We start from the raw sequence: 27,706 nt of genomic DNA, 5'->3' as shown, positions 1-27,706 counted from the left end.
ACCCTAACCCAATGTAAAAGGGTAAACAAGCAACTCAGATTACAAAACCCTTGGGATCTTGCCAAGTCGTGAATGATCTAGGAGTGAATGCTGGAGGTATTCAGGGAGGGATTACACCTTAGCAGTTTGTTGTACAAATGACCACTAGAATGCTCGTGATTGTACACTTAGTTGCACTGTTTGTACTTCTTTGCTCAAGGAACTAATTCAGGAAAAATAACTAATGCTTCAGGTCAAACGGCTGGAGGGAGAGGCAGTACCAATTACCTCCGACTGTCTATCTGATCCTCTCCAAGGGGGTTGTTAGCCGCGCCAAGTACGTGGACCGAACGTGCCGCGAGAGGTCTCTCCATGGGTGCTACTTGGAGCAGAAGGACGCTTGAGTGCTAGGGGAGGCTCTGGTCATAAATCCCTTGCCTCCGCATCCTACGCAAGAGGCCGACGTGACTCGAGATGGGATCTTGAGCCCCGCATACTAGTCAATGGGCGGAACTTGGAAGAGCGATCCCTAAGGATTGCTGGGATAGCCTTTGGGTAGGTTATTTTATGTATTCCAAAGACTATGATAAATAAAGATCAAATGTTGAAAAAGGAACTTGCTTAACATTGTTTTTATGTGTCAGTGCTTAAGTTACATAAAGGAACCAGTGATTAATTGGTTATTTAAGGAAGCTATTTTTGGCTTGTCAAACTAAATGTGGTAGGTAATTAGATAACTAAGAAACCTGAGGAAAGTGCAGTGGATGTGACCCTAGGTCCGTCTTACGAAAGGGTGGTCCCGGTTGGCCGAGAACTTTTCTCAAAGAAAATTGACAGTGTGGTAACAATGACCTAGAATCTATAGAGCAAGAGTCTCGATTTATGCTGTTCTAGGGGAACGGAATGGGACTATACCTTATGGACAGAGAGGTCGAGCTTCGCATCCCTCTCGTTTCCCATTCTCCTTGAACCAAGTGTAGTATAGATTCACTTTGACCTTGATGTTTCTGTGCACAGTGCTTCGTCTAGGGCTCGACGCTAGCTACCTCCTAGGAACTTAACCATTAGGAAAACCCTGATTCAGGTCGGTCCTAAGTAGGAACGGCCAGATGCTTCCGCTTCGTGGCAGACTTGGGAAGACCTTGATCGCAAACCGCATGACATTCCTTGTGAGTGCCGGGCGACGCTTTCTAGACTCTCTTCTCGATGGGCTACTAAGACATGTCCTACAAGTGGACAGGGGGACACGTTACAATGCATCAACATAACATTCAATTCATGCTTTGATGTAGATTTCTTCATACATGAGTGTGTAATAACTTGCAATAAAATTATTTACATATTTTATACAATAATTGTTATGAGTCCTAAAAGTATATCAATCATGTAATAACATGACATTCAATTCTACTTTGATGTAGATTTCTTCATACATAAGTGTGTAATAACTGGCAATGGATATACGATGCAAATATAGAGCAGTTCGTGCCTTGTTCCCTGAAGATGAAATAAATTGAAAAAGACCCACAATGAAGATTTGAGGTATAGCGATGCACTCCTTTTGTGCCAAAATGTGTACATTGTTCATTGAGCTTGAAATAAATTGAAAAGGACCATCTGGCACCAGGAAAATTTTGATGCATGGGGTTATGCACTCATTTTATGTTGAAATGTAGACATGCACTGCATACTTGAAATGATATAATTGCGTATCCATGTAATGAGCAAACTTATCCTCACTTAGGTCAATAAAGCGCAGGGAAAAAATAGACTAAACATGTGTCAACCGCCAGGGCATCATGAAGGTCTTCAAGGAGGAGAAAAGCAATGGTTTTGAGGAAAATAGTGTTGAAACCATCTGAAGTGAGCGAGGTTTACATATAGATGAAGCAATCCTCCTAGACTAAGGAATGTGCAAAGGTCATTGGCACACCAATGAAAGGTTCTAACATTCTTTTGGAAAATTCTCCAATTCACTTTACATTAACCTGAGTAGTTTCATGAACCTTGGTTCGTGGCGAAGAAGATTAACAATCAAGTGGACAATTCTAGGGAGCCTTGTAGTGTCCTTTTCAATATAAGACTAGGGTGAAGTGGGAAGGAGACATCATAGGAGAAGGAATAAGAGGTACTCTTAGAGACGACTAACTTTATGTGCAAAGATCATTGGCACACTAATGAAAGGTTCTAACATGCTTTTGGAATATTTTCCGATTCACATTACATTAACATGCGTTGTTGCATGAACCTTGGGTGTTGGGGAAGAAGGTAAGCAACGAAGTGAACAATTAGTGGGAGCCTCGTAGCGTTCGTTTGGCAAGGCTAGGGTGGAGTGGGGAGGCGACATCATAAGAGGAGGAACTATGAGAGGTAGCGTTACGGATGACCTTGAAGGGGCGCATCATGACGTTATCTTCGTGGTCGACGATGTGGCAGTGCCAGATGTAGCCGGGGCCCTGGGAGGGGTCGAAGGAGAAGGGGGAGCCGTCGCGGCGGGAGAAGCGGACCAGGATACGTGTCACGACGCTGGGCCAGAGGATAGCGGTGTCCTTCCAGCCGCGGTGGTAAGGGGAGGGGTGGCGGGGCGCCTCGACAAAGCACGTGCCGGTCTCCGGGTAGGGCACGTGTAGGGAGCAGGCGCCAGCCTCCCAGTTGCGGTTGGAGAAGTTCTGCTGGTTCAGGACCCGGAAGGAGGCCAGGTGGACGTGGACGGGGTGCGCGTTGATGCGCAGGTTCATGAGCTCCCACACCTCCGTCACCCCCTCCTCCGGCAGATCCACCGCCGGCTCTTCCCACGTCCTGTTCTCCAGCGTGAACGTCAACGGATTGTAGTTGTCGTCGTCGTACTCCACCACGCTCAACAGCCTCCGCACCGCCGCGTCCTCCTCCCTCGGCACCAGCTCTCCCGCCGCCTCCGCCCCTGCTATCAGCCTTACTAACTCCTCCAACCGCTCCACGCCGCCCTCCACCACCCCCTCCTCTGCCCCGCCTTCTCCCTCTCCCTGCCAATATGAAGTCTCGTTATATTATTTTTAAGCGGGATTTCACCTTTTAGCGCTACTATTATCAAATACTAGCGACACCAACTTAATGGATGCAATCGAGCACTAACAAAGTTAACATGAGTTACCATACAGCTACACTATTGCTCTCGGAGGTGAGGGGATCATTGCCACAAGTCAATAGTGTCAAGGTGTGGTGGCGAAAACAAGGGTAGTGTTAGCAATCCCTTGCAAGGGAGCAACCACCTCTTATAACGGGGGACGGTCTCACGAGTATAAGATGTCGTCACATATCAACCTCAAATCCTAACACTTGGCTTGTTGAAATTTTGGTGCACATCTCCACCCACTATATGCTAGATATGAGGTGACTCCCTGAATAAGTGCATGGTGTTGTTAGTATCATGTGCAAAACTCTATGTTTTCGCCATGTAATAGTGTTAACATCATCAGCTTGGGTCTTGTAAGTTCAAAATGTGCTTAGAGTGTGTGAAACCCAATGTTTTCCCCCATCTAATTAACATAGGGTTGTGACACGCTCTTAAGAAAATCATGGGGAATCACCACGTCTGGCTAGTTGCAATAGGGGACAATCTTCATAGGTGCAGGGTAGTCCCCTACCAAACAAACTTGGTATGTCGTCCCTCCCTTAGTTGACAACTAAGTGTTATGCTACATAAGGTGTGGCTCAAGCTACATAGATGGCCTTACCACCACCACAAACCGCATGGCCGCATAGGTGCTGGGTGGCATGGTGCCAATGTCGCCGCTCGGGTACGGGGTGGGCCCGCTGTTGTTGAGCACCACGTGGCTGCCAACTGGCAACCCGGAGAAGTCGAGGACCACGTCAGCGCGCTCCGCTGGCGCGAGCGTGACGGACGTCAAGGTCCAGTACGCCCTGTCGACATCCGTCACCACCCCTCCGTCAGTCCCGATCTGGAAAATCGGCAGCTCGCCGCCGTTGAGGCTCAGCACCAGGAAGCGGGCGCTGCAGGCGTTCAGGATACGGAAGCGGTAAGCCGCTTGTCGCACTTGCAGGTAAGGCCACACCTTCCCGTTCACGAGAATGCTGTCGCCGTAGTACTCCGGGCACCAGTGTGCATGCACCTTCGGGGCCAAAGACACGAGTACAGAATTATGGAAATGGTTGAAAATTTATAATCGTTTTAGTTACGATATGGGTTTAGAAAAAGAAAATAGCAAAATCTAGAAAAGAAAAATGTTGACCTTTGGCAGAATCCCCACTGTCGGAAAGTTGATGGACCCGTCCTCGTAGAACTGCCTGTCTTGGATGATCAGTGGTAAACCCATCGTTACATTGTATGCTTCTTCTAGTTGTGATCTGGCCAAACAAACTTCTAAGGTGTAGCCTTGTCCTTTATTAGAATTTAACCTTTGATCATCTAATCATGAAGGGTTGATATCCTACTAAGGATCCTTTAGCAGCAAGTTGGCTTTCAAACAACACAGAGAATTCACCTTAAGATGTTATGCAATGCAATCCCTTTAACATTTGCACCCTACCTGATGATGTACATCCCTGCCAAGCCACTAACCACATTGAGTCGCGTAATGCCGAGTGTGTGGTCATGGTACCACAGGCCAGCGGGGGACTGCTCATTGGCATATGTATAGTTTTGGGTGTAGAAGTTTGGACCAGTCTCTTGGGAGGGTGTGAACCATGCCTCTGGGTGCCCATCATAGTAGCTTTGCACCTCTGCACCATGGAGATGAGGCACTATGGGCACTCCCCTTCCCACGGGCGCCGCCCAATGAATTGACTGGTCTACCTGCAACATGTGTTGTGTATCTTGGATGTGATTCTCCCACCTTATCTCTGTAGGAACCTTCTCTGTGGCCTGCATGTAACCTGAAACTTATGAGAGGAAATGATGATGGGGAAACGATGATGAGAGCAAAGTGAATTATTATATAGGACTCACCACGAGAGTTGGTCCAGGGTAAGTAGCTTCGCCTTGGCTTGTGCCGAATGCGTACAACGTAGTGGGAGGCAGGTCACGGTGGAGCTTCTGCAAACTCGTACAAACCATGGTAGGAACTATCAATGGAGAACTACTGATCGGACAGTGTGACAATAGAAACAATGTTTACCAGTAAAAGTGTCACACAAAAAGCCATGTCTTCTTCATTACCTTTACGCTGTTACACTTTATCCTTACCTTTAGACCAACTTTTATTCACGTAGGTGATTGCAACACTCGTATGCATCAAAGAGAAACAGTACAGCTGATCTTGCCCTGATTTCCCAAAAGCATGCAAACCCCTTGAATAAGAACTCTACCTGCTTGATTTTATAAGCTCCGATGGTGAGCTGCTGGCCTGTGGAGACATTGATGACGGGAGGGAAGGAGAGTGCGTCCACAAACTGGCGAAGAGTGGGGCTGGGGTCCAACTGCTGGCAGATGCTTGGAACACTAGCGCTTACATGCTTGTTGACACGATTGTTGTCGGTGGGGTTTCCCCACCGATGATGAGTCGAGGAAGAAATCGAAGAGGATGATGACGATGCTAATGATGCAGATGCACTCGCTGCAGAGTCGGGAAGAGAGAAGGAGAAACGAAAGAAGACGAAGAAGAAGGTGAGGAGGAAGAAGAAGGAGATCGTGTCACGGCTGATTGAAGCCATAGCAGCTCTCTCGCTCTCTCGCGTTACCGCCAGCTGCTTGCTAACGGGACTTATTCATACACCAGCCCTTCCAGTATCGGAATTTGCAAATCGGAATTTGCAAATGTCCCGCTGTGCAGAAACAGTATCAAGGACAGCAATCTTTAATTTAGACAAAATGATGGACGTAGCAATATAAATGGGTGTTCGATTTACATCCTGTGCTTGGGGAAAACTTGGTAGATATACTGTGAACCCGGCCACCTTCGAGGTGCCTGGATTTGCAAATATCAAAAGTAGATGTCTTATTGGAAAAAAACCAGTACCTATATATACTGTGAAGTTTGAACCCACCTTCACGGCGCCTAGAATTGCAAATACCGAAGGTATCTATCTTCCTGTCACATTTTCAATTTACGTTAGTTTTCCACAAAAATACCTCTGAATTTCCGGAGATTGAGGTATTTCCACCTTTTGGGTTCTCTCTCTCTCTGACTCTGTGTCTGAGTGTCATGTCTCTTACTGGCTGTGTATTGCATAATTTGCATGCAGTCTGTGCCTGACCAGCCTCGTGTTTCTATCCAAACGAGCACCTCGCCTTCTCTTTGCACGAGATAGTAACTTAAGTAACCGCTAAACCTGCATGTGAGTGCAGCCTGCGTGGCTGATCTTTGGAAAGAACTCGTCTCCTTTACCAACCTTTTGACTAAGTTACATAATACAGATGTAGACGTAGATGTAGATTCGAGACGACAGAGATGGGAGAAATACCTTTACAGTACTGTATCATTCATTTATGGCTCTCTGCACTTGGAAGTCGGAGATCCGCGACCGCCTGTCCTTAATGACAAGCTGTCCGGGGTACAACCTACAAGGATACTAGCGCCTGGGACCTAGATAGTAGGCGCCATCGGGATTCGGGATTCAGTACCACTTGGCACTCCCGAGTCGCTACGGGCAACCGGCGCCGCTGAACTTTGGAACGGCAAGTTGCAACCTTTGCCCCTACTTGGAATGACTTCAATAGGGGTTCTTAGATGTACCGCACAAAATGACTTCCCTAGGTGACGAATGACGATAACATACACGGCAAACGCTTAGTCACTTAGCTTTGATCCATGGAGTACCTCTTGAAAGGATATGTAATATGGTCATGAAGTACTTGAAAAGAGGAGCTCTCATACCACTGGTGCACAGATCAGATGTATGCTCGTGTAGTGAACGTCGGAAGGTCCCCAAGAACAAAAGAACTCTACTTTTAGCACAAAACTCAAGATAGAAAGCATGCACAACATGAACAAGAGACCAATTGGGTGCAATCTCCCTCCATGCCTTGTGTGAGTGCTCCACAAAGCATGTATTTTATGTATTAATCATCTTCAAGCTCAAATAATAGCCCAAATTACAAAATAGCACGCTTTTGGCTTTTGAGTTTGTTTGGCACAAAATAGAAATAAAGCTCATGGGCGGGCGCCCAAAGAATCAGGCATACCCAATACAATGTCCAAATACAAATATCATAATCGTGCGCCCATGCGCATACAAAATAATAAATAAATATCCAACGCCTTAATAAATAGACGCGACAAAATATAAGCGCCTTGCCTAAGGTATGCGCCCATCAAAATATAAGTAATAACTCGAATACATGCTATCCTCCAATGCTTTCCTTCACCACTGCTGCTATCTCTACACACAACTGAAGCATTTACAATCGTTAGTAAAATAATACAATTAAACTAACAAAAGTGAATACCTAGCAGTCTTCAGCTACATAAATAAATCAACTGGTTAGAAATTAATCCTAACCTTAATTTATCACGAGTGCGCACTCTAAACTCATAAACGTTTATTAATTTAATATGTATTTTGTGGAATCACCCGCTATGGAATCACCCATGTACACACTAAGTTAATGAAATGCTCGAAAAGGATAGGCATCCCCATCAACTTCTCGCACAAAGAATCCACTTTGTGTATGAGCCCCGGTCAACAAAATTTACGGAATCCACCGTAAAACCTCACGGAATCCATCGTGGCATGGAATCCACCGTGAAATATGCCTCCTGGCATCATGTGTAGAATGGGCTAAAACAACCAACATCAGTTTCCTACTATGGTGTAAAAAAGTATTTCATAAATCAAATAATAATATTATTATTTAAAAACACAATATTAGTAAGTTTGGGAATCTCCCAAATCCCATTTTTTGAATACTAAAAAGGTGACACTCGGATAATATGCCCATCAATTTCTCAAAATCGTATGATGTGACCTATCATTGGAAAGTGCTTGAAAAATGGACTCTATTGAGCTATAAGCGCTCGATTTGGAGTTATAGTGTTCAAGTTATGAAAAATCCGAAGATTTGACCATGTGTCCCAAACTTATGGGAAATTCCCATATTCCCCAATATGGTCTAATCAATAGACTACACAATGTTCTTGTGATGTTGGTATGTCATGAATCACCAAAAAAACTTAGAAAGGGGTTATCAATTCAAGACAATCAATCTCTCCGATCTTCCACAAATAGGCTCAGATAAATCAATTTTGATGAAGCATTGAGCCTAATACCTTGAAAACCATCAATACTAATGGGTTAGTACGGATGAACATGCTACTATGGGATATATGAGTTGACGGTTCAATACTTGTTATCCTCACATCACATCAAACTTTGTTACAAAACTCAAGTAGAAGATGAAGAAGACATGTCCAATTGGCTAAATACGCACGTAGCCATAGAAGGAGATGATAGAAAGTTGAGAGAGTGGATAGGATGAGAAGTATAGAAGGGTGTTCTTTAATAAGTGCTATCACAAATTATATGCCAATTGAGTTGACGTATGGGCAAAAGCCAATGATGCCTACAGAGACAGCAACCACTACATGGAGCATGATTGCATGGGAAGAAGATTTGATGAGAGAAGAGCTCTTAGCTCTTAGGATCTGCCGATTAGAGAGGAGACTAGAATATATTAAAGTTACAATGCAGAGACTAAAGAACAAGGAGAGATTTGACGTGAGGCTTAGATTAAGACCCATGGCTATCACAAATGGTGATTGGGTGTTGGTATATGACAGTAGTTTGGATAGTGAGAACATTGCACTCAAGAAGGTATCGAAGAGGTGGTCTGGACCATACATTGTGATGCAAGTTTTTGACAATGCTACATATGCCTTGTGTAAACTAGACGAGATAGAGCTTAGGATTCTAGTTTGTAGGTAAAAGAATCAAGATATTCAAGAAAAGATAATCAAGGAAATATGATGAGATAGAGCATAATATTAAAGAAAAAGAAGATTCACGACTTATGGAAGATGATGGAGACCTTGAACCTACAGAATAGTAAGTAGCAGATGGTAGAGAATGTACAGATTTAGAGGGGCTACATGTCTAAACACTATGTATCTAAAGTGTAAAAACAAACATGTTCTTTAATGTCACATGGTTTCAATGTGTGCCTTTGAGATGAGTTATTTAGTGATCTATGTGACTTGTCAAAGTAAGGCATTGTATGACACATCATAAAGTACAAGTTCATATACAAGACATGTAAGTGACTAAATTTAATTGTCAAGGACCATTACCAACATGCCAAGACTTATTAAGAGATGCAAGTTTCCCAAGTCAAAAGGTATCCAAAAGTGACACATTTTTTTAAAAAAGTGCTTTTACCTATTTTGAAAGGATTTTCACATTTCTCCCCACATTGACTTGTTGAGAAAATTTGTTCTTTTTTATTTGAGTATCCAAATGAGCCTATTTTGAGTTTGCACGTAAAAGTTATGGTCAAAATAAGTTACAGCCATGCATAGAGGAAAATGATTATAGAAAAAGTAAATAGTAAGCTCGGGGGGTTCACTACATATGTATCCTCTATATCACATGTATTCAATGCCTATTTATAAATATCCTTATCTTTGAAAATTTCTTAAATAAAATACAATCCTTTTTTATTTAGTATGTAAATAATCCCTTTATATGAAATCCTTTTGTATGTAAAAAGTGTATAAAAATTGTATTTAAAGACCTCTTTTTATGAATCCACATGATATACACATACATTCATGAGTGATTATCTTGAGATAATAAGAGTTTAGAAGGCAAAAAGCATAGAAAAAAATCAATGGAAGTAGGCCACAACTGCTCTATATGGTCATAAAGAGACATCCTCACAAATCTAGAAAAATAAACTAGTGATCTACTACTATGACTAACATGACTGAAGTACGAGACAAGTGATTCTACCTCTTTTTCAGTGCCTTTAGCCTAGAAAGGCTTGCTTACAAGAGGTTTGTTTTGGATAGATATGAAGATATCCTTGCCTACTACTTTAGGTGAGAACTGAGAGTTTTGTGAGGTTGTAATTAGAGGGATCTAAGGGGTTTTTACCAAAACAAAGAGGGCTAAAGTGGCTTTAGGTTTTAATTAAAGAGATTCCACTAGTTTTTACCAAAGAAAGAGGGCTAAAGTAGTTTTGAGTTATTTTAGGTGAGGACTTAGAGTTTTGTCCATTTGTAATTAAAGGGATCTCACAAGTTTTTACCAAAGCAAAAGGGCTAAAGTGGTTTTGGGTTGGCTGTTTTGGCAAGAGTATCCTATAGTTTTTCTAAGTTTTTCTAAGTTTTCCTTTTACTTGTTATTTTAATTTCTTTCAGGCTAAAAGAGTAGTTTTTAGCTATCATCTCTAAAGAGTTTACATAACCTATCCTCTTAAGCATAGTGTAATCAAATTGAAGGAATTTATAGTTGTATAGAGTTTCCAAGAGTAATATAGTTGCTTGTTGGGTTATCTATTTCTTATGTTCTATATTATTCTTCTTATTTCGGTTTTTCTTTTTTCCATTTGTCTTCTCTTTTTCTTTGTCCCTTGTGGATTTAGGCCTAGATCTTTCCAATCTCTAATACTGGATAGGTCTCAAAGGCATGCACTTCTCAATGCAATCATGCTACATGGTGGTCCTCAATGCAATCGAGCTAGTGCCCACCATGATCAACTTTCTTGTTTCTTACCAGAGATTTACAAACTACAACAACCATATATGGAACTATGGGGACTAGGAATAGAGCCTTCCTTTTAACTTCTATCATCCCAACAAAGCTATTGATTACCCTATCTCACACAATCCTATGCTCTCTTCTTAGTTTATGCAAGCTAATACTGATCTGATGCTAGATGGACCCCTCTACTACTACATGGGCCCCTTTGAATCAACACTTGTTGTCTTCGAAGGATTGCCACCTCTATTCTTAATACTTGACATGGATTTGTTGGCTAATAATGATGTAGAGCTACAAGATGCTCCTACACAAGACCAATACCCTCCCTTGATGGTGGCTATGAATCTTCTCCTCAGGATAATGTTGTTGCTCTAAGTTGTGCACATGAAAAATGTCCTAGTTCTTCTACACCAATGGTCTCATCAGTCACCTAAATGGCCACCCTGCATACATATTTTGAGATATTGATATATCTTTGATGCCCTCAAGTGTAGCTATCACTCCTATAACATACACACCAATGCGCCTATCACTTTGACTAGGTTTAAAACTATAACTTCTATAACATACACACCGGTCGACCTGCTCCAACTATCACTATATACATACACACCAGCACTAGGTTTAAAACTATCTCCTATAACATACAAATAACATGGCCTAATCTGACTCACTTCGGTCTCTATTTTTTGCATGGCTCCTCTTCTAGTTCAATGCTAGCTCTTATGGTAGTTGAGGATATTGCTCCCCTATAGTTGAAGAACAAATATGACACCAACTCGCTGCTCCTTTTATGCATTGCCTTAGCCCCATGGTGATCTTGTTGATGATTCCTTATATCATTACGATAAATATTTGCCACATATGCCCAACTAGCCTATATTAAGGCTTCTTTTGGTTTTGTTTTATCATCCTTTGTTTTCTTTTTGGTTCCTGTTTTTCTTTTCTAATAGTTCACATTTTTTTCTCTTTGAAAATACACTGTCGAAGCTCAAATATTGAATATATATATTTGTATAAGGAAAACTTTTGTTTTCTTTAGAACCCTTGTGGACCTTAGGTGTTTCCACACCATCCTTGATTCTCTAAACTTGAAAGTGTATTGTTGAGATAGTTGGCCACTCAAATTTATTATGTTGATTCTTCTTTCATACCTTTTGGGATTCATTTATCACTTCTTGAAACCAAATTTGTGACCATGGAAGTTCTTGAGCCATCTCAGTATGTATTAACACCATCCACTACTACTAATACATGGATACATAAAAGAAAGTATCCATATACACAACATTGCACACTCTTAGATACTAGCTTCACCTCATCTAGGGGAGGTTTTAAGTTTATTTAGGGTGGAGTGAGCTTACATGAAAACATGTAAAATATTTACCCCCCTGTCAGTGATCTTGTTGGCATTTGGGGTGTTACTAGATATACAAAGCATATTGCAAGTGCTTTGGGAATCATGAGCTGGGTACAAGCAATGGGAGTGATGTTGGTGTGGACCACAATAATATATCCAAGGGAGATGCCCCCTATGTATTGACCCAGTGGTGCAACATCTCTTCCAAAAGCCCCTCAACCCATCTATCTACTATTGGCAAATGGCAACCATGTCTAGCATGGCTTGCAATCATAAGAAAAAAAAATAGTTGAGTTCCATTAAACTAAGTAAAAATACGTATGTAAGCAATTGAATTTTCCTCCTAGGCTTCATCAACCTTGATCTCGACCTCTTGGGTTAGCTTCATGCTAGATTTCAATTGATCTATCATGCAAGGGGTGGTACCTCGATTGCAAGGATGGGGTGTCTCAATGCATCCATTCTAGTGTCAATGGCCTTGAATTATTTTGCTCCAATAGCAACTTTCTTGAAGGTGTCAATTGCAACCATCAGGGTAGCAATTGCATCCTCAATCTCTTTGAGTTTGGGGGATGAGATGGGTTCGAACAATGATGGCATGGTGTCCAAAAGAACTCACATGCTATTGCTAGCATGGAGAGTATCTTGTTCTCTGGGATACCAAACATCTTCTCCACATCATGGAGGAAGAAAACTCTATTAGTCAAGCAAAGAAAGTTAGTTAGGCAAGACACTTTCATGTTTGCATCCTTGCTCTTGTCCACCTAATCTTGAACTCTAGAGTGGACTTGGGGCACTATTTGAAGAGAGGATCTCTCAAAGGATCCCTTCTCTTCACCACTACCAATGGCCTTTGTAGATGAGCCCTTAAGGGGAGCAAGGACTATGGCAGGCTCATTTTTTGTGGCCTCCTCTTTCTATGTTCTGTTTGTTGGCTCTAACTTAGGGTCTAAGGTATCTTTCAACAAGCCACGAACTTGACCTTTCTCATTGACCTTGAAAGCATGAAAAACTTATTGCTCATCAATTAGAGGAAAAGTTTGGTTATCAATGAGAGGATTTGGTAACTGAATGTGACTTTATCTACCTCATGGCCATCCTATCTTTGGCCCTTAACTCTTCCTCTAAAAGCCTTTGCTAAGGCCTTCATTATAGGCTAATGCTCTCTCTCACTCTTTCAATTACCTCTAGATTATAAGCTGAAGTCAATGCCAACTTTATGCCCAATCTTGAAGAGAACTCTTTAACATCTTATGTATCTAACTCTCCTCTATATGTAATCACTTTTCCTACACATCTATACCTGCAATTGACATCTTCAAGAAGAAACATAGTACACTAGTAGTCTTGGTCCTTAATTCTCTCCCTTCAACATGGTTAGTCTAGTTTTCTCTTACAAGAACTATGTATCTCATTTTCCACAACCCTATAGGTATAGTCACAAAGTTAGCAACCCATTTATAATATAATGCATAAGAGGATATGTAGGGTGTAATTCATCTCTATGCTTTATTGAAGAGTACATTTGGCACTCTTTAGAAGAATCTACAAACTTTGATACATCCTTGTAAATTCCCTTTCACTAGTAGCTCTCTTTAATATTGTCAAATGTAGCATTTACTCCTATGTGTCTTGCCCACAATATTTCATGGAAATCCTTCATGACTTGAACCTATGTATGTCTATCACAAAATACTATAATTAGTGATCCTCTTTTCTTCTTTGGATGGTTCCATGAGAAACCATCTTTTAAGAAGTAGCCATAAGCCTTTCTTCTAATCCTCTTGAACTTTTTCTATATTTTTATCATTGTTGAAATTTATTAACTATGTCTGAAAAAGATATCCCATCATATAATCTTGTAATCCTCATGTCATTGTGCAATACAAGGTGCTCCTTCACATTCTTCTAAGGCAAATGCAATAGTATGGAGAAGAGACTCTAGGATTTATTCCTCAAAGTCACTACACAAGAAATCGTTGGGCTAGAGCTACCATTGAAATGGTAGTGAAAATAGGGGAGCGTGAAACTCCTTGTGTTGCTTTACTTGACCATGGGTCTGAGATAAATGTCATTGAGCAAGGATTGTATGAAAATGGTACATGGCCTATGGACAGTAATCATGGTTGGCGTATGAGGCCTGCAAATAATTCTTCAGGGGAGCTCTATGCTGCATGTCTTAATGTAAAAGTGACGATTGGTGATGTATAGGAAGAGCAACACTTCTTTGTGCAAGATAATTCCTCATATGCAACGATTTTGGGATAGTCCTATATTACAGGAGTGCATATGGGAACAAAGGTACTTGATGATGGTTCTGCTTATGCAAGAGTCAGAAGCAAAGATGGGAGAAAAGCAATCCAATTTCTTACTATTTGTGTTAATAATCCTAGAAATCATGATATGCTTCGAGATACTCCTTTGGTTCCAAATTCAAGGGAATTCAAAGACCTGGATTTTCATTAAGCACTGTTGTAATGTGGGGCTATAGTAGTGTTGTTCAAAGGGTGTACTCGCCTCTTGATGAAATGAAGCATGTATTTACTATCGGTAATTCTCATTTTACAACAAACAGTTCATGTTGGTTTAAGCCTATGGAAGCTATGTGTAGGGCTGAACGCATATCTATGAAACGAGCTATTAAGAAACTGGGATAATTGGGGTTGCTAGCTGAAAATGATGGCATTTCATGCATCTTTTATGGGCTAAATATTACTGACACTATGGCTGAAATTTCAGTAACTATACATGTAGAAAATGAGGCTGAAAATAGAGTGTTGTCAGTATGTTCTTTGGATATGTATGATGTTATAGCATTGTTTTCTCAATAGGAAGAATTACAATGGGCTGAAGCACTTGTGGAGACAAAGTATAAGATAGTTGACAAAAAGTTGAAACCAATTGCTTTGCCACTTCCACCAAAGAGTGAGGGTATGAAACCAATTTACATCTGAAATATTACAAGAATTGAAAGTTGGTGCAGAAGGGCTTCTTTTGCCTACTGAGAGAAACTATTTTATGCAGATGTTGGCTAGACATGGGAAGGCATTTGCATTTCAGCCAAGTGAAATAGGTTGTGTGGACCCAAATGTTGTCTCTCCTATGGTCATATTTACTGTGCCACATGTACCATGGAACTTGAGGCCTATTCCAGTGCCTAAAGCTTACTTGCCAAAGCTAATGGATTTGCTAAATGAAAAGATTCTCATGAAGATCTTGGAGCCTTCTTCAACCCCGTACTCAAATCATTGGTTTACTGTGCCCAAAAAGAATGGGGCTTTGAGATTTATTCAAGACATGCAACCGGTCAATAAAGTGACCATAAGAAATGTGGGTGGAGGTCCTGTGGTTGATGAATTTGCAGAGGCTTTTGCAGGTAGAGTGATCTATTCTTTGGGTGACCTTTACTCGCGGTATGATCAGTTTTAGCTTGCAATTGAAATCAGGGATATCACAACCATAAAGACTTCTTTAGGGTTAGTACGGATGTGTACTCTCCCACAAGGTGCAACAAACTCAATAGCACACATGACAAATGCTATGAATAGGGTACTCATGGATTTTATACCACAATTGATTATGCCCTTCTTGGATGATGTTCCAATCAAAGAGCATGCAGTGGATGAAAAGAATGAAGAGATGGATGCTCATGGATGCAAACAGTTTGTTGCAGATCATATTGTGGATTGTGAGAGGATTATGACACGTCTAGAAGAGGTGCATTTAACTCTTTTTGGACAAAAGTCTGTCTTTGGAGTTGAAGAGGTTTTGGTTCTTGGGCATATGTGTGGGCCTTATGGGCGAAGGCCATCACCATAAAAAATAGATGGGATTGATAGAATGCAAGATGTATGCATGAATGTATCAGAGGTGCGTAGATTATTGGGTGTATGTGTGTTCTATTTGATATGGATTCCTCACTTTGCACATGTAGCTGATGTTCGTTATCAGCTTCTAAGGAAAGGTCAAAAATTTCATTGGGAAAGGAAGCATCAGAAAGCAATGAAGAAATTGAAGAAACTCTTAAAATATGCTCCTATATTGAGAAAGGCTGACTATTCACATGGAAAGCCTATCATTATTACTATTGATACAAGCCCAATTGGGATTGGATGGGCAATTGTGCAAGATGATGAGGAAGGGGAAAGGTATGCAATACGCTTTGGTGCAAAGGCATTGACTGAATCACAGAGAAGATATCCATAGGTAAAAAGAGAATTATGGGGAATTTTGATAGCCCTTAAATGTGATAATGAGTATTTTATGGGTCCTCATGTAGTCATTGAGACTGATTGTTTGTTGGTATTGGGTATGATTACTAGCTGTGCTACCCTGGACATTGCTATGCTCCGGTGTATTGCATACATCAAATCTTTGAACCATGAATTTCAACATATTGCAGGAAGAGATAACTCACTGGCAGACATGTTATCTCGAGCATGCTATGAGAATGAAGATGGGATGATGGATGAGGAGGAAGAAGATGACTTTCTTATGGTGGCTGAAAATGATGTTGCAAGAGTGAATTTAGCAATGCAAGGTGTTGCTATAGCATTAACAGAAGCTTGGACAACAAAGAGAAGACACTTTAGATGTTTTGCATCTTGTGTAGAAGTGTTTTTAGAAGACAAATATGCAGGAGAGTGGTTGAGAATTTGTCAATATCTCAGTACATTAACAAAGAGAGATGAATGGTCAGATGAGGAGAGTGGTTGAGAATTTGTCAATATCTCAGTACATGCTAAAAAGAAATAGGGTTTGCCATTGCGAGTTTTGGGTGACAGAGCTTCACAAGTAAAAGTAATGCAAGAATTTCATGAAAGCTTGTGGGCTGGTCATAGAGGTGTTTGGGGTACTTTTACAAAAATCAAAGAAAGATATTGGTGGTAGGGTATGTATAAGGATGTTGCTCACTTTGTGGAAACATGTACGACATGTCAAATGTATTCAATTGTGAGACATCGGGATGGATTGCAACCCACATATCCATTGTCTCTTCATTTTAAGTGGGTGGTGGATTTGGTCACAATGCCTACAGGTCTTTGGCAAATGAGGTATCTTGTGGTTGGTTGCTCATGAGACTTGACTAATCAAGTGGAAGGGAGAGCTCTACGTACTAAGACAAAAAATGCCGTATGTACTTTTCTCTTAGATGAGATCTTCTGTCGATATGGCTGTGTGGGAAAAATTACAGCAGATAGGGATGACCTGGATGCAGATGAAGCTCATGATTTCTTTGCACGGTTGGGGATAAAGCTTGCTTTAACTTCAGTCTATAACCCTGAAGGAAATGGAAAAAGTAAAAGAAGTCATCCACCTATTGTGAAGGCATTGGCAAAAGCATATGGAGAGAAGGTAAAAGAGTGGCCACGATTGCTCCCTTATGCTTTATGGGCTAACATAACAACTCATAGTGCTGTTACACGATATATGCCTGCAGAATTGATGTATGGTCAAAAACCTATCATGCCAATAGAAGAGATGACAGTCACATGGAGTGTGTTACCTTGGGAGGAGGAGTTAAATCGAGAGGAGTTGTTGGCCTTACGCAATATACTGTTGGAAAGAAAGTCAGAAGACATAGAGGCAGCAACTGCAAAGTTAAGGGCAGCAAGGATACAGAACAAGAAACGGTTTGAAAAAAGACATAGATTGAGACCAAGAACCATACAAGATGGGGATTGGGTATTGGTTTATGATAGCAATTTAGATAACCAGCATAGTGCCATGCGTAAAGTTTCCAAAAGATGGTTTGGACCCTATGTGGTAAGACAAGTGTTTGATAATGCTACTTATGCATTAAATTAGCTGGATGGGATAGCCATAAAATTTTTGGTTGCAGGAAAAAGAATCAAATTATTCAAAAGGTGGGAATCTACTATCTATGAGTTGCTAGACTTGGAAGAAAATAGTGGCCATGATACAAGGGCTAGCTAGGAAGATATGGAAGATGAAGAAGTAAAGGATATGGTTGCAGAGGATGAGGAGGACTCAGAATCCGGTGACAACTAGGATTTTGGCACATACCCGAGGATGTCTAGGTTCAGAGGGGATGGATGTCGTGATGTTATGCGGACACAGTGTGAAAAAGTATGGAATGCATCATCATCCGACTTCTCTATTGATCTAGAGAGTCCATGTGATCTAAGCCATTAGTACTAGTGTGAGTTGCATGGATTATCTGAAAATACTAGATTTTTGGATACTTTTCGTCTATTTTTTATATTATTTATTGTAAAAATCTGAAAAAGTTAGAAAAACCTTCTAGATTAGGATGGCATGCAAAAAGCTAGTTACTTTTTCAGCCAATTAGGAGATTTTTCATAAAAAAGACGAATTGACGAAATCGCAATTGCTGTAAACAGGCTGAAAATTGCAGATTGAATTGAAAGAAGAAGAAGGAGTGATCTGGGAGATCCGTGAATAGGTGTCCTAGGGTTTTAACCCCCTTTCGGAGCCAAGGGAGCCATCAGATTCAGATTCCGGGCAGCAGAGAAAGAGCTGATTTTTTAAATCTACGTTTTTGGTCTACGAAGGAGCTCCAGGAAAACTAATGCCTGGAGATTGCTTTTGAGTAGTGCAAAGATTCCAGGTTCTTTCAATACATATTGATTCAATTCATTGTGATTTGTTTTTGTCATGTTTACCACTTGGGTATTCTCTATCTTCTCTTCCATCTCCTATCTCTACTTCCTTCTACTTCTGATCCTCGGTGGATATGACCTAAGGAGTGGGAATTCTTGAGGGGATGTAGTCCAAAGGTGATGACGTTTTTAGGGTTTGTCATATCTATATTTTATATGCAACAACTAATTGAGTGTTTCAGTGTACAGTAAAAAATATGTAGTGCAGCGTGGTCATGTGGACGGTATTTTCGCATGAACCATATTGACAAAATGCGCTCCACAACAGATTGTGGTATCATGGCAAGGTTTGAGCAAGAGAGCCGTCAACGAGCAATGAATCCAAATACGATTATAGATGAGATGGAGTATTTTGGAAACTTGCAAAGTATTGTCACAATGGATTACCGTAGTTTCTCCATGATCCTATTCGATGTGCAGTGGTTCAAAGTGGTACTTGAAGGAGTTGGAGCAAAAGTTCGATGAGGTCCATCTAGATTTCTCGAAATAGATTCTGAAAAAAAATGGACGGATTTGCACGATACTTTTGTGTTGCCAACCTATTGTGAACAGGTGCATGAACTCATGTGTTTTTTAATTCTATTACGATATGGTACATGTCACAATAGTTAAATCTCTCTTGTACATGATTGTGAATATGTAATTTTATATCCAAACCCTTGACAACCTCGATGGTGGTACGTTATACCTTCAGCTCCCCGAAGTGCGAGAGTATATGATCAAAGTGATGTTCCGAGCATAGATGAGGACAATATGCAAATAGAGGGATCGATATTACAAGGGGTGTAGGCCACCGAAATCTTGGAGCATGTAGAGGAGCTATCATTGGGTAACAATGATGGAAATACAAGAGTCCAATAATTATTTGAGAATGAGGTGGACTCATCCTTTTGTGGTGATATGTCTATCGACCTTGCAGTATATGTAGAGTTGTGTCGGGAGATGATAGACATTGCAGTATATGTAGAGTTGTGTCGGGAGATTGACATGGGACCATAGGGTACTTCATACTTGGAGCATCCACCTACTCAATTCGTTGACGAATCGCTTATAAGGGTACATAAGATATGAATTTTAAGAAAGATCATTTTAAAAGATTTATATTACCGTGCTTTGTATGATTTATATTGATTATGCTAACATCATTTTTTGTCTATGTAGATGACCTTTGTGGATTCTTAAATCATCAAGATGAGTCAAGGGATAAGCGATAAGGAGTTACATGAGATCTTCACACATATGTCTCCAAATCAGATGGTGAGATTCAAAGATATGGCGGACTAGGAGCTGTCTCGGACACCATTAGTCCGCTCTATTAGATCTACTTCAGCACGCTCTGATGCTTTGATTTCTAGCAGACGATATCAACACTCCAGACTTGAGCCATACAGAGGGAGTGGTTCAGGGGGATGTTACGGAGATTCAGATGTAGTGAGCCCATGGTCGGCCTAGGATACAAGTGCTAATCCTCGCTCTCCTGGCGGTTTGAGAGAGCGTGGCTCAAGTGGTTGCTGTGGAGGTACTGACGCAGTGTCTCGATCTTGTTGTTCTACTAGAGTTGCGTCACCTTCTGGATTTGTCACACCTGTGGGGATGTCTACTCCAGTCACTCTAGCTTTTGCTTAGCTGTCCACAAGTGGCACCCCTATGGGTGCTACTCCGAGAGATACTACCCCGGTAGGTACACTAGATGTACATGGGTCTCTTGGATATGCCCAGGAGTGTGGTTGCAGCAGGTGGGAGAGGACCCATCTTAGGCATACCCTAGAGGGGTATGCCTATCTTGTACATGCTAGGTTAGAAGCCATCATCATGAATAATGAGGGTGATGGCTCGCATGAGAGAGTTGTGCCAACAAGTTTTTCGGCACAACATTGTCGTACTGCTACGCATCCGAGGTGTGGAATCCACCAAGATGTTGTGTGTGTGACATTTGTTACTTTGTACATACTTAGTCGTTGTGTTTACATTTATTTTCTGCATGCGAGTATAGTGGAGAGAAGTTTGGAAGCATAGTAATGGATATGTTTGGGAAGTTTGGATCAGTTTCAGAAGCACTAGAAGATCAATTACCATCTACCTTGGATTTTGCAATGGAAGTTTCTGCAGTTGAAAAGTTAAGGGTCTGGCAAGCAGTGCGGTTTTTAGGACTCATATTTTAAGACACATATGGACTTTGTTGGGACTAGTGTCTGCTTCAAGAAAGGTTCTTTGTGATTTATTAAAAGATGGTTGTAGTTGTGTTCTGATTCCTGGAGGTGTTAGAGAGATGCTCTTTATGGAACATGACCGTGAGGTAGCTTATCTGAAGCAAAGAGTTGGTTTCATATGTGTAGCAATTGAGACAGGAGCTCCTTTAGTGCCTTGTTTTATATTTGGGCAAACCCATGTTTACAAGTGGTGGAAACCCAAGGGTAGGGTATACAATTAGATCTGTGGACTGCTTCGCTTTGTGCCACTTATGTTTTGGGGAATGTTTGGGTCCTCTATACCTTTTTGTCGTCTGATGCATGTTATTGTTGGGAAGCTCATTGATGTGAAGAAAAAGCCAAGCTTGTTTGCTAATTTTGAAACAGATGGCTATTTTCAAATGGGGGCTTTTTGGGGGGAAAGAAAAAGCTTGCGGATCAGAAGGACAGGGGGCACTACTGAAGGAAAAGGGGGAATTGAAGAGGAGGAGCCGAGGAGCTCTGCAACCTCGAAGGATGGAAAAGACAAGGATTGATGAGGAGGAACCAGACCAGAGAAACAGAGGGGAGAAAAAGGAATATTTGAATCATAAAATCGATAGAATGACTTTGGCATCGTTGAATTGCCCGTGAAGGTTAAGGATGTGTGTATCCTTACAAAATCACTGGAATCATTACCTGACAAATGGCATGGTCTCACTGAAATTGAGAACTGCTACCGACAGCGATATGATGACATGTATCTATTAGAGGCAGAGCTTTTCCTTGAGTAAGATGCCAAACGCAGTCTGGCTAACAGCAGATTGAAATGCAACGACAGACGAGACCAGAAAAATGATGGGAAAGGCAGCGCAATGCAGTGGAGGAGAGGCTTGGACTGCAAGAGGTGTGACATTGGCAATGAGTCGGATGTTGGTCAACTTATGAATGGAGAGATAAACTACGCAGTTGAGTTAGGAAACAAGCGCTTCTTTGTTGCCGTGGACTTTCCCTTGGCTGACAGAGACAACAATGAGGATATCACAACCGTGCGAAGTTGATAAAAGAGTGAAAGAAGACAAAACCGAATGGTGGGCTTTTGACTAACAATGCGAGGAAAGCAAAGAGAATAGATTTCAATTCTAGTACCTCTATACCGTCGAGGTGATGAAAGCAAAGAGAACAGAAATCAACAAGTACTTCCTTGCTAGCAGTCTGATTACCGTGTTCAGAAGATGAGTTGTGGAAGGCCTTGAGGCCGACAATTGATTTAACCCTGAAGGTTGACTACTATGAGATCACGTTCGAAAGATAACTAATGTATCAGCCGTTTGATTAGCAGGGTATTTTGGTCTTTTGAAGCTTTACATACAAATGCAAAGGCCAAATGGAAAAGTGGCCGATGGAGAGGTTTCATTTGACTTGTTGTCCTCATTGTTCAAAAGTAATACCAACCATGATCATGACCAACCTGGACATCTGCGATTGAGGGATCAAAGTATACCTAAAAGGTTGAATCTTCCAAAATATGTAGGCCTTGAGTCACACTACTGCCCTGCTCATGTGTATGAGAATCCTTGCTGCTGAAGCAGCATTTTTAGCACTTGTTGATACATCCAACCAGCAGTAACAGAATCTATCCATTCAAAGTCTTGTTCAAGGCGCTGATAATCAGACAATTCCTACGAAACTTGATGCAAAACATTCGGGAAGTCCGAAGACTGTACTCAACTTTGGAGACACACAAGTGGAGATATTCAATTATGGCCAAGGGTTGTTGCTGTTACATCTAATTACCACTGCCAAGCTTATACATTCCCTTATTGTATGGGGTCAAAGGCTGGGGATGGACAGGACTTTACCATGGCTCCTTGATGCATCTCTTTAAACTAGATTTGAAGAGCTATTCTCAATTTTCATACTGCTCATGAGATGGTGGCACAGATTTGTTAACTGTTGCAATCACATATAGATGATGCAAAGCAGGCAGAAACTGTTGTCAATTGTGTGCATTTGAAACCTTGCTTTTCATAAGCTTGGAGTCTAATAAGAGCTTGTATACATGCCATGGATCAATTGCATAGATCACATGTGGTTTTGTTATGATGTTTCTCTATGCTCACAGTGATAACTTGGAAGTAATACAATTGTTACTTGGCATCATATTTGTCTTGATTATTTGCTTCGCTTGATCTTCCGTCTTGGAATTTCTTAAGAACCTCTGTGGTTACAACTTTGCTTTCGAAAACCCTTCGACATCTTTGGTGAACCCGACATGAAAGCGTCACATAAATTTCAGGATGGGAGATGCTTCAGCATCCATTTTAGCCTCTTCTACGATTCCTGCTGTGTCCTCTACTTCAGCTCCATCATTGATTGCTGCTTCAAGTACTTCAACGGATGATCTAAAGCAGATTTTGCAGAATATGTCTATGTATATGCAGCTTCAAAATTAGCAGACACAATTGTATATGCAACAGCAGCAGCAATTGCATCAACAACAGTTGTCTATATTCGGAGCAGGAAAATGCTATCAGCGCAACTAAGGCGATTGAAGCAGTTGAGAATGAGAAGAAGCTATTTGATGGCCGTAATGTTTCAGCTTACTTGAAGACGTATGAGATCAAGATGGGATTTTTTGGAGTACTAGTTGGACTTATGAGTAAGTATTTCCTTCGTCTTGTCACACCCGCCTTGAGGGCAAAAGTGACTGATCTTTTTATTCAAAATTCACATTGGCAAGATTTTAAGAAGGCCCTGAAAGAAGAGTATTTCCTTGAGGACTTTGGGATGGCTACATGGCGGTCATTCCGAGAGTGGGTCTACATGCCAAACAAAGGTCTAGCTGCTTTAGAGTTGATTCGGGAATTTGAAGAGAGATATAGTCAGCTTGATGCCATTGAACAAAGAGCATTGGATGTTGAGAAAGTTGAGCTTTTCTTGCAAACTGCAGATCCTGCTCTTCAGGAAGAATTAGGAGAGCTTCTTGAGGATTGCATGAAGCCTATGGGTCTTAAAACGGATTGGCAAGATGCCCAGGATGGAGTCTCGACTTTGACCAAGAGGAGGATATGGAAGACCTGCCTACAGAATGGATCTATGACATCGATGTCGTCTTCTGCTCCTATGCCTGCTTCTATCCCTGTTATTTCTTCTCTTCCTTAGCTAGTTTCTTGGCCAGTGCCAGTGCCTACTGTTTCTACTCCTCTTATTCCTCCTGCTCCAAGACTGATGCCGGCTCCTTCTTCTCCAAAACCATCCGCTCCGTCGGTGCCTTCCTCTCTTGATGACATAATCAAAGGCATAACGGATTTGACAATGGAGTTAGTTAAAGCAGAATTGGTGGGAAAATTGAAAGAGCAGTTTGCTTCGACTATGCCTACTATTTCTTCTAGTGCTCCTACTGCACCTAGGAGTGCTCCTAGTGCACCTAGGAGAGGTCAAAGATGTATTTGGTGTGATAGTACGGACCATCAGCATTGTAGGGATTGTGAACTTTTTTAGGATGCAAGGAAGAAGAATTTGGTATTTTGGGGACAAGATGGTAAAATCTGGTTGACTGAAACAGGAGCTCCGCTTGCTACCAATTTTGGGAAAGACAGAATGAAGAAATTAGTGGATGACATGGCTGCGCGTACTTCTTATGTGGCAGCTAGAGGAGATGCTTCTACATATGGAGTCCAGATTGAGAAAGGATCAGAGAATCAGTCAGCATTATGGACTTATGCTATGGAGACGGCAAATAAGGGAAAAATTCAGCAAACTATTTTGACTAGTGCAGGCTCTAGCATCAGATCTGAGACAGGTTGGGATTTGCCTGTTGACAGGTACACTATTTATGCCTACTTGGCTAAGTCTTAAGGAGCAGATGTACTTGTTGAGGAGAAGCGTAAAAGGGATGAAGAAAATCCAAGTGCAGTTAAAAAGACTAGAGGGGGTGAGTTTGTTACTGCACCTATTGCAGGACTGTCTTTGAGATCAGGGCCAGAACGACAGATGGAAGATGCTCAAAAGAAAGAAAAGAGGCAAGAGCCTAGAGAGAGGAAGCAGCTAGGGTTTAGATTGATGTTCGATATTGAGACATCTACGGACATGAAGAAAATCTTTAATGACAAGATACTTGGTAGTGAAGTGACATTTACTATTTCTGAGGTTTTGGGCATCTCGAAAAGAGAGTTTCAAGATCAGTTTCAAGAGGTCGTGAAGAGGAACAGACATGCATTGCCTACTACTAATACACAGGGAGTTTTGATTGGGGAGTTGGATGAGGATGAGGAAGAGGTTATGGTTGAGAATGCTTCTATTTTTCCACAGATAGAGAAGAGGGTTCAGCCTATGCATTATGCTGAAACTGATGAGCTTGTCTTGATACCGCGTAGTCACTTTTCACGGAGTTATTGGGCTAGGGCAACTACAGAGACGATGGTAAAAATTGGAGAGAAACAGCTGCCTTATGTTGCTTTGGTGGATCATGGTTCAGAGATTAATCTCACAGTTCATGGAGTTTATGAAAGTAACAGATGGCCTATGGATGTAGAGCATGGGTGGCGTATGAGAGCCGCCAACAACACTACAAGTGATTTGTATGCTCCCTGTCCCAGTGTCAGGGTTTCTATTGGAGATGTAGAGGAGGATTTCCATTTCTTTGTGCAGGGTTCATGCTCCTATCCCATAATACTTGGACAGCCATTCATCACAGAGATGCACATGGAAACAAAGGTAATGGATGATGGATCTGCTTATGCACGGATTCGCAGTAAAGATGGCATGAGAGCAGTTCAATTTATGACTCTGTGTGTGAACCATGTTAGAAATAGGGATACTCTTAGAGATGCACCTTTGCCCATTGTGAGGGATTCATGTTTTCATTAGGTACCGCTGTTTCACGAGACGATGGTGGTACAGAACAGAGGAGATTGGACTTCTCGCCTCCTGGCAGCAGTGTTTTCTCCTCCAGTTTTGTTGGAATTTCAGCAAACAATTCGATGAGTTATCAGAAGACTTCTAAGTTGCCTAGAGCTGCCAGGCAGTACATATGGAGGAAGGAGAAAAATTTGAAAAATGTAGGTATTTTAGAGGATGATGAGCATATAAATGGGATGTATGATAGTATGATTTGTGCAGATACGATGATAGAGATGGAAAATATGCTGAAAACTGATATGCAGAGTTGTCACAGTAATGTATTAGTGCAATCCCTAGACATGTTTCATGAAATTGCAGATTTTGTGTCACATATAGAGTCAGAGGCTAAGGTGACTCAGCAAAAAGTATTGAGTGCTAAAGAAATTCAGCAAACAGAGTTTCCGACTGATTATGATCAGCTTACAGAGACACAGAGGGCTGAAAACTTTCAGCCAACAGAGTTTACTGCTGAAATATTTCAGCATCCAGAGTTTAGGGCTGTTTCTATGCAGTCCATAGAGCAGAGGGCTGAGGATATTCAGCCACTAGACTGCAGAATTGTTGATTTATAGCAAGATTTGAGTAATGCAGAGGATCATAATGAAGCCAGGGTTGACACGAAATACAAGACTGTGGATAAGAAAGTGAAGCCGATAGCTGTACCGCTTCCACCTGACAGTGATCAGCAAATAGAGAGGGCTGCCAAATAGCCAATTTTGAGGAATCTAGAGCATATAGGCCATAAATTTTCAGCAGAGACTCTTGCTGAATTGAAAATTGGAAATGGTGATTTCTTGCTACCCACAGAGAAGCAATGCTTTTAGGAGATGCTTGAGTGACATGGAAGGGGGTTTGCTTTTTTCCCGCATGAGATTGGATGTGTGAATCCAGATATTGTTGCTCCTATGGTGATCTTTACTATTCCTCATATTCCATGGAACCTCCGACCTATTCCAGTGCCTAAGGCACACCTGCCAAAACTAATTGACTTGTTGAATGAGAAAATCAAGATGGGAATCCTAGAGCCTTCATCTGCACCATACTCAAATAGGTGGTTTATGGTTCCAAAGAAGAATGGTACTCTCCGATTTATACAGGACATGCAGCCAATAAACAGAGTTACTATCAGGAATGTTGGTATAGGTCCAGTTGTGGATGAGTTTGTAGATGCATTTGCTGGACGTGCCATCTATTCTTTAGGTGATTTGTATTCGGGATATGATCAGTTTCAGCTGGCTTTGGAAAGCAGGGGCATAACCACTATGAGAACTCCTATTGGGCTTCTTAGGATGTGTACCTTGCCTCAAGGTGCCACTAATTCTGTTGCGCATATGATGAATGCCATGCATAAGGTCCTTCGTGATTACATACCTCAGCTTTCTTGGATGATGTGCCCATTAAGGGGTGTGCAGAAGAAGAGAAGAATGAGAGTTTAAATGAGTAGGGATGTAGATACTTTGTGGCGAATCATATTTCTGCTTGTGAGAAGATTTTGGCTAGGTTAGAAGAAGTGAATTTGACACTATCAGGGCAAAAATCTGTTTTTGGAGTAAATGAGGTTGTTATTGTTGGACATATGTGTTGGTATTATGGCAGGAAACCCTCACTTGAGAAGGTGGATGCTATAGGCAAGATTACGGAGTATTGTTCTACCACTTCAGAGGTACGGAGATTCATTGGGGCTTGTGTGTTTTATATGATTTGGATACCCCATTTTGCACACATAGCAGATTGTTTATATCAGCTACTTCGAAAGGGGCAGAAATTTTATTGGGATGAGGGCCACACTAGAGCCATGCGGAAATTGAAGAAGTTGTTGCAGATTACTCCTACTCTCAGGAAAGCGGATTATAATTGCGGAAGACCTATTGTATTGACAGTTGACACTAGTCCAATTGGCATAGGTTGGGCTATGGGTCAAGATGATGCAGATGGAAACATGTATGCTATTCGGTTTGGGGCAAAAGTCCTAAACAAGAGACAGAGGAGATATCCGCAAATCAAGAGGGAATTAC

At 41.4% G+C, this 27,706-nt stretch overlaps 1 protein-coding gene across 3 annotated transcripts; it reads right to left on the bottom strand.

The window, feature by feature from the left end:
- Positions 1-2,138: 2,138 nt before the first annotated feature.
- LOC148012181 (multicopper oxidase LPR1 homolog 1-like) lies at positions 2,139-6,254 on the bottom strand. 3 transcript variants are annotated; one of them, XM_087669296.1, is made up of 7 exons: positions 5,934-6,254; positions 5,284-5,739; positions 4,925-5,011; positions 4,506-4,840; positions 4,209-4,323; positions 3,693-4,088; positions 2,139-2,981 (listed from the first exon to the last, which is right to left on the bottom strand). In XM_087669296.1, the coding sequence occupies exons 2-7, from the start codon at positions 5,626-5,628 to the stop codon at positions 2,268-2,270; spliced, it is 1,992 nt and encodes a 663-aa protein (XP_087525422.1). In that variant the 5' UTR covers positions 5,629-5,739; positions 5,934-6,254; the 3' UTR covers positions 2,139-2,267. The 3 variants fall into 3 exon arrangements, with proteins under 3 accessions (XP_087525422.1, XP_087525421.1, XP_087525423.1); XM_087669295.1 differs by having other exon boundaries at positions 5,284-6,254; XM_087669297.1 differs by lacking the exons at positions 5,284-5,739; positions 5,934-6,254 and having other exon boundaries at positions 4,506-4,851; positions 4,925-5,007.
- Between the last annotated feature and the right edge of the window lie 21,452 nt (positions 6,255-27,706).

This window comes from Lygodium microphyllum, chromosome 27 (genome assembly GCF_053477565.2).
Source record: "Lygodium microphyllum isolate KBCC chromosome 27, Lygodium_microphyllum_v1.1.10, whole genome shotgun sequence".
NCBI classification, from domain to species: Eukaryota; Viridiplantae; Streptophyta; class Polypodiopsida; order Schizaeales; family Lygodiaceae; genus Lygodium; species Lygodium microphyllum.
Note: the sequence above shows the minus strand (reverse complement) of the source record. Positions and strands in the feature narration are given on the sequence as shown.

Excerpts from the sequence above, each read along its gene's own strand:
- LOC148012181 (XM_087669295.1), bottom strand. The coding sequence starts at position 5,628 with ATGGCTTCAATCAGCCGTGACACGATCTCCTTCTTCTTCCTCCTCACC. Across the intron at positions 5,012-5,283 it reads GAGCTTATAAAATCAAGCAG|AAGCTCCACCGTGACCTGCC; the intron begins GTAGAGTTCTTA and ends ACGAGTTTGCAG. Across the intron at positions 4,324-4,505 it reads GCAGGGATGTACATCATCAG|ATCACAACTAGAAGAAGCAT; the intron begins GTAGGGTGCAAA and ends TTGTTTGGCCAG.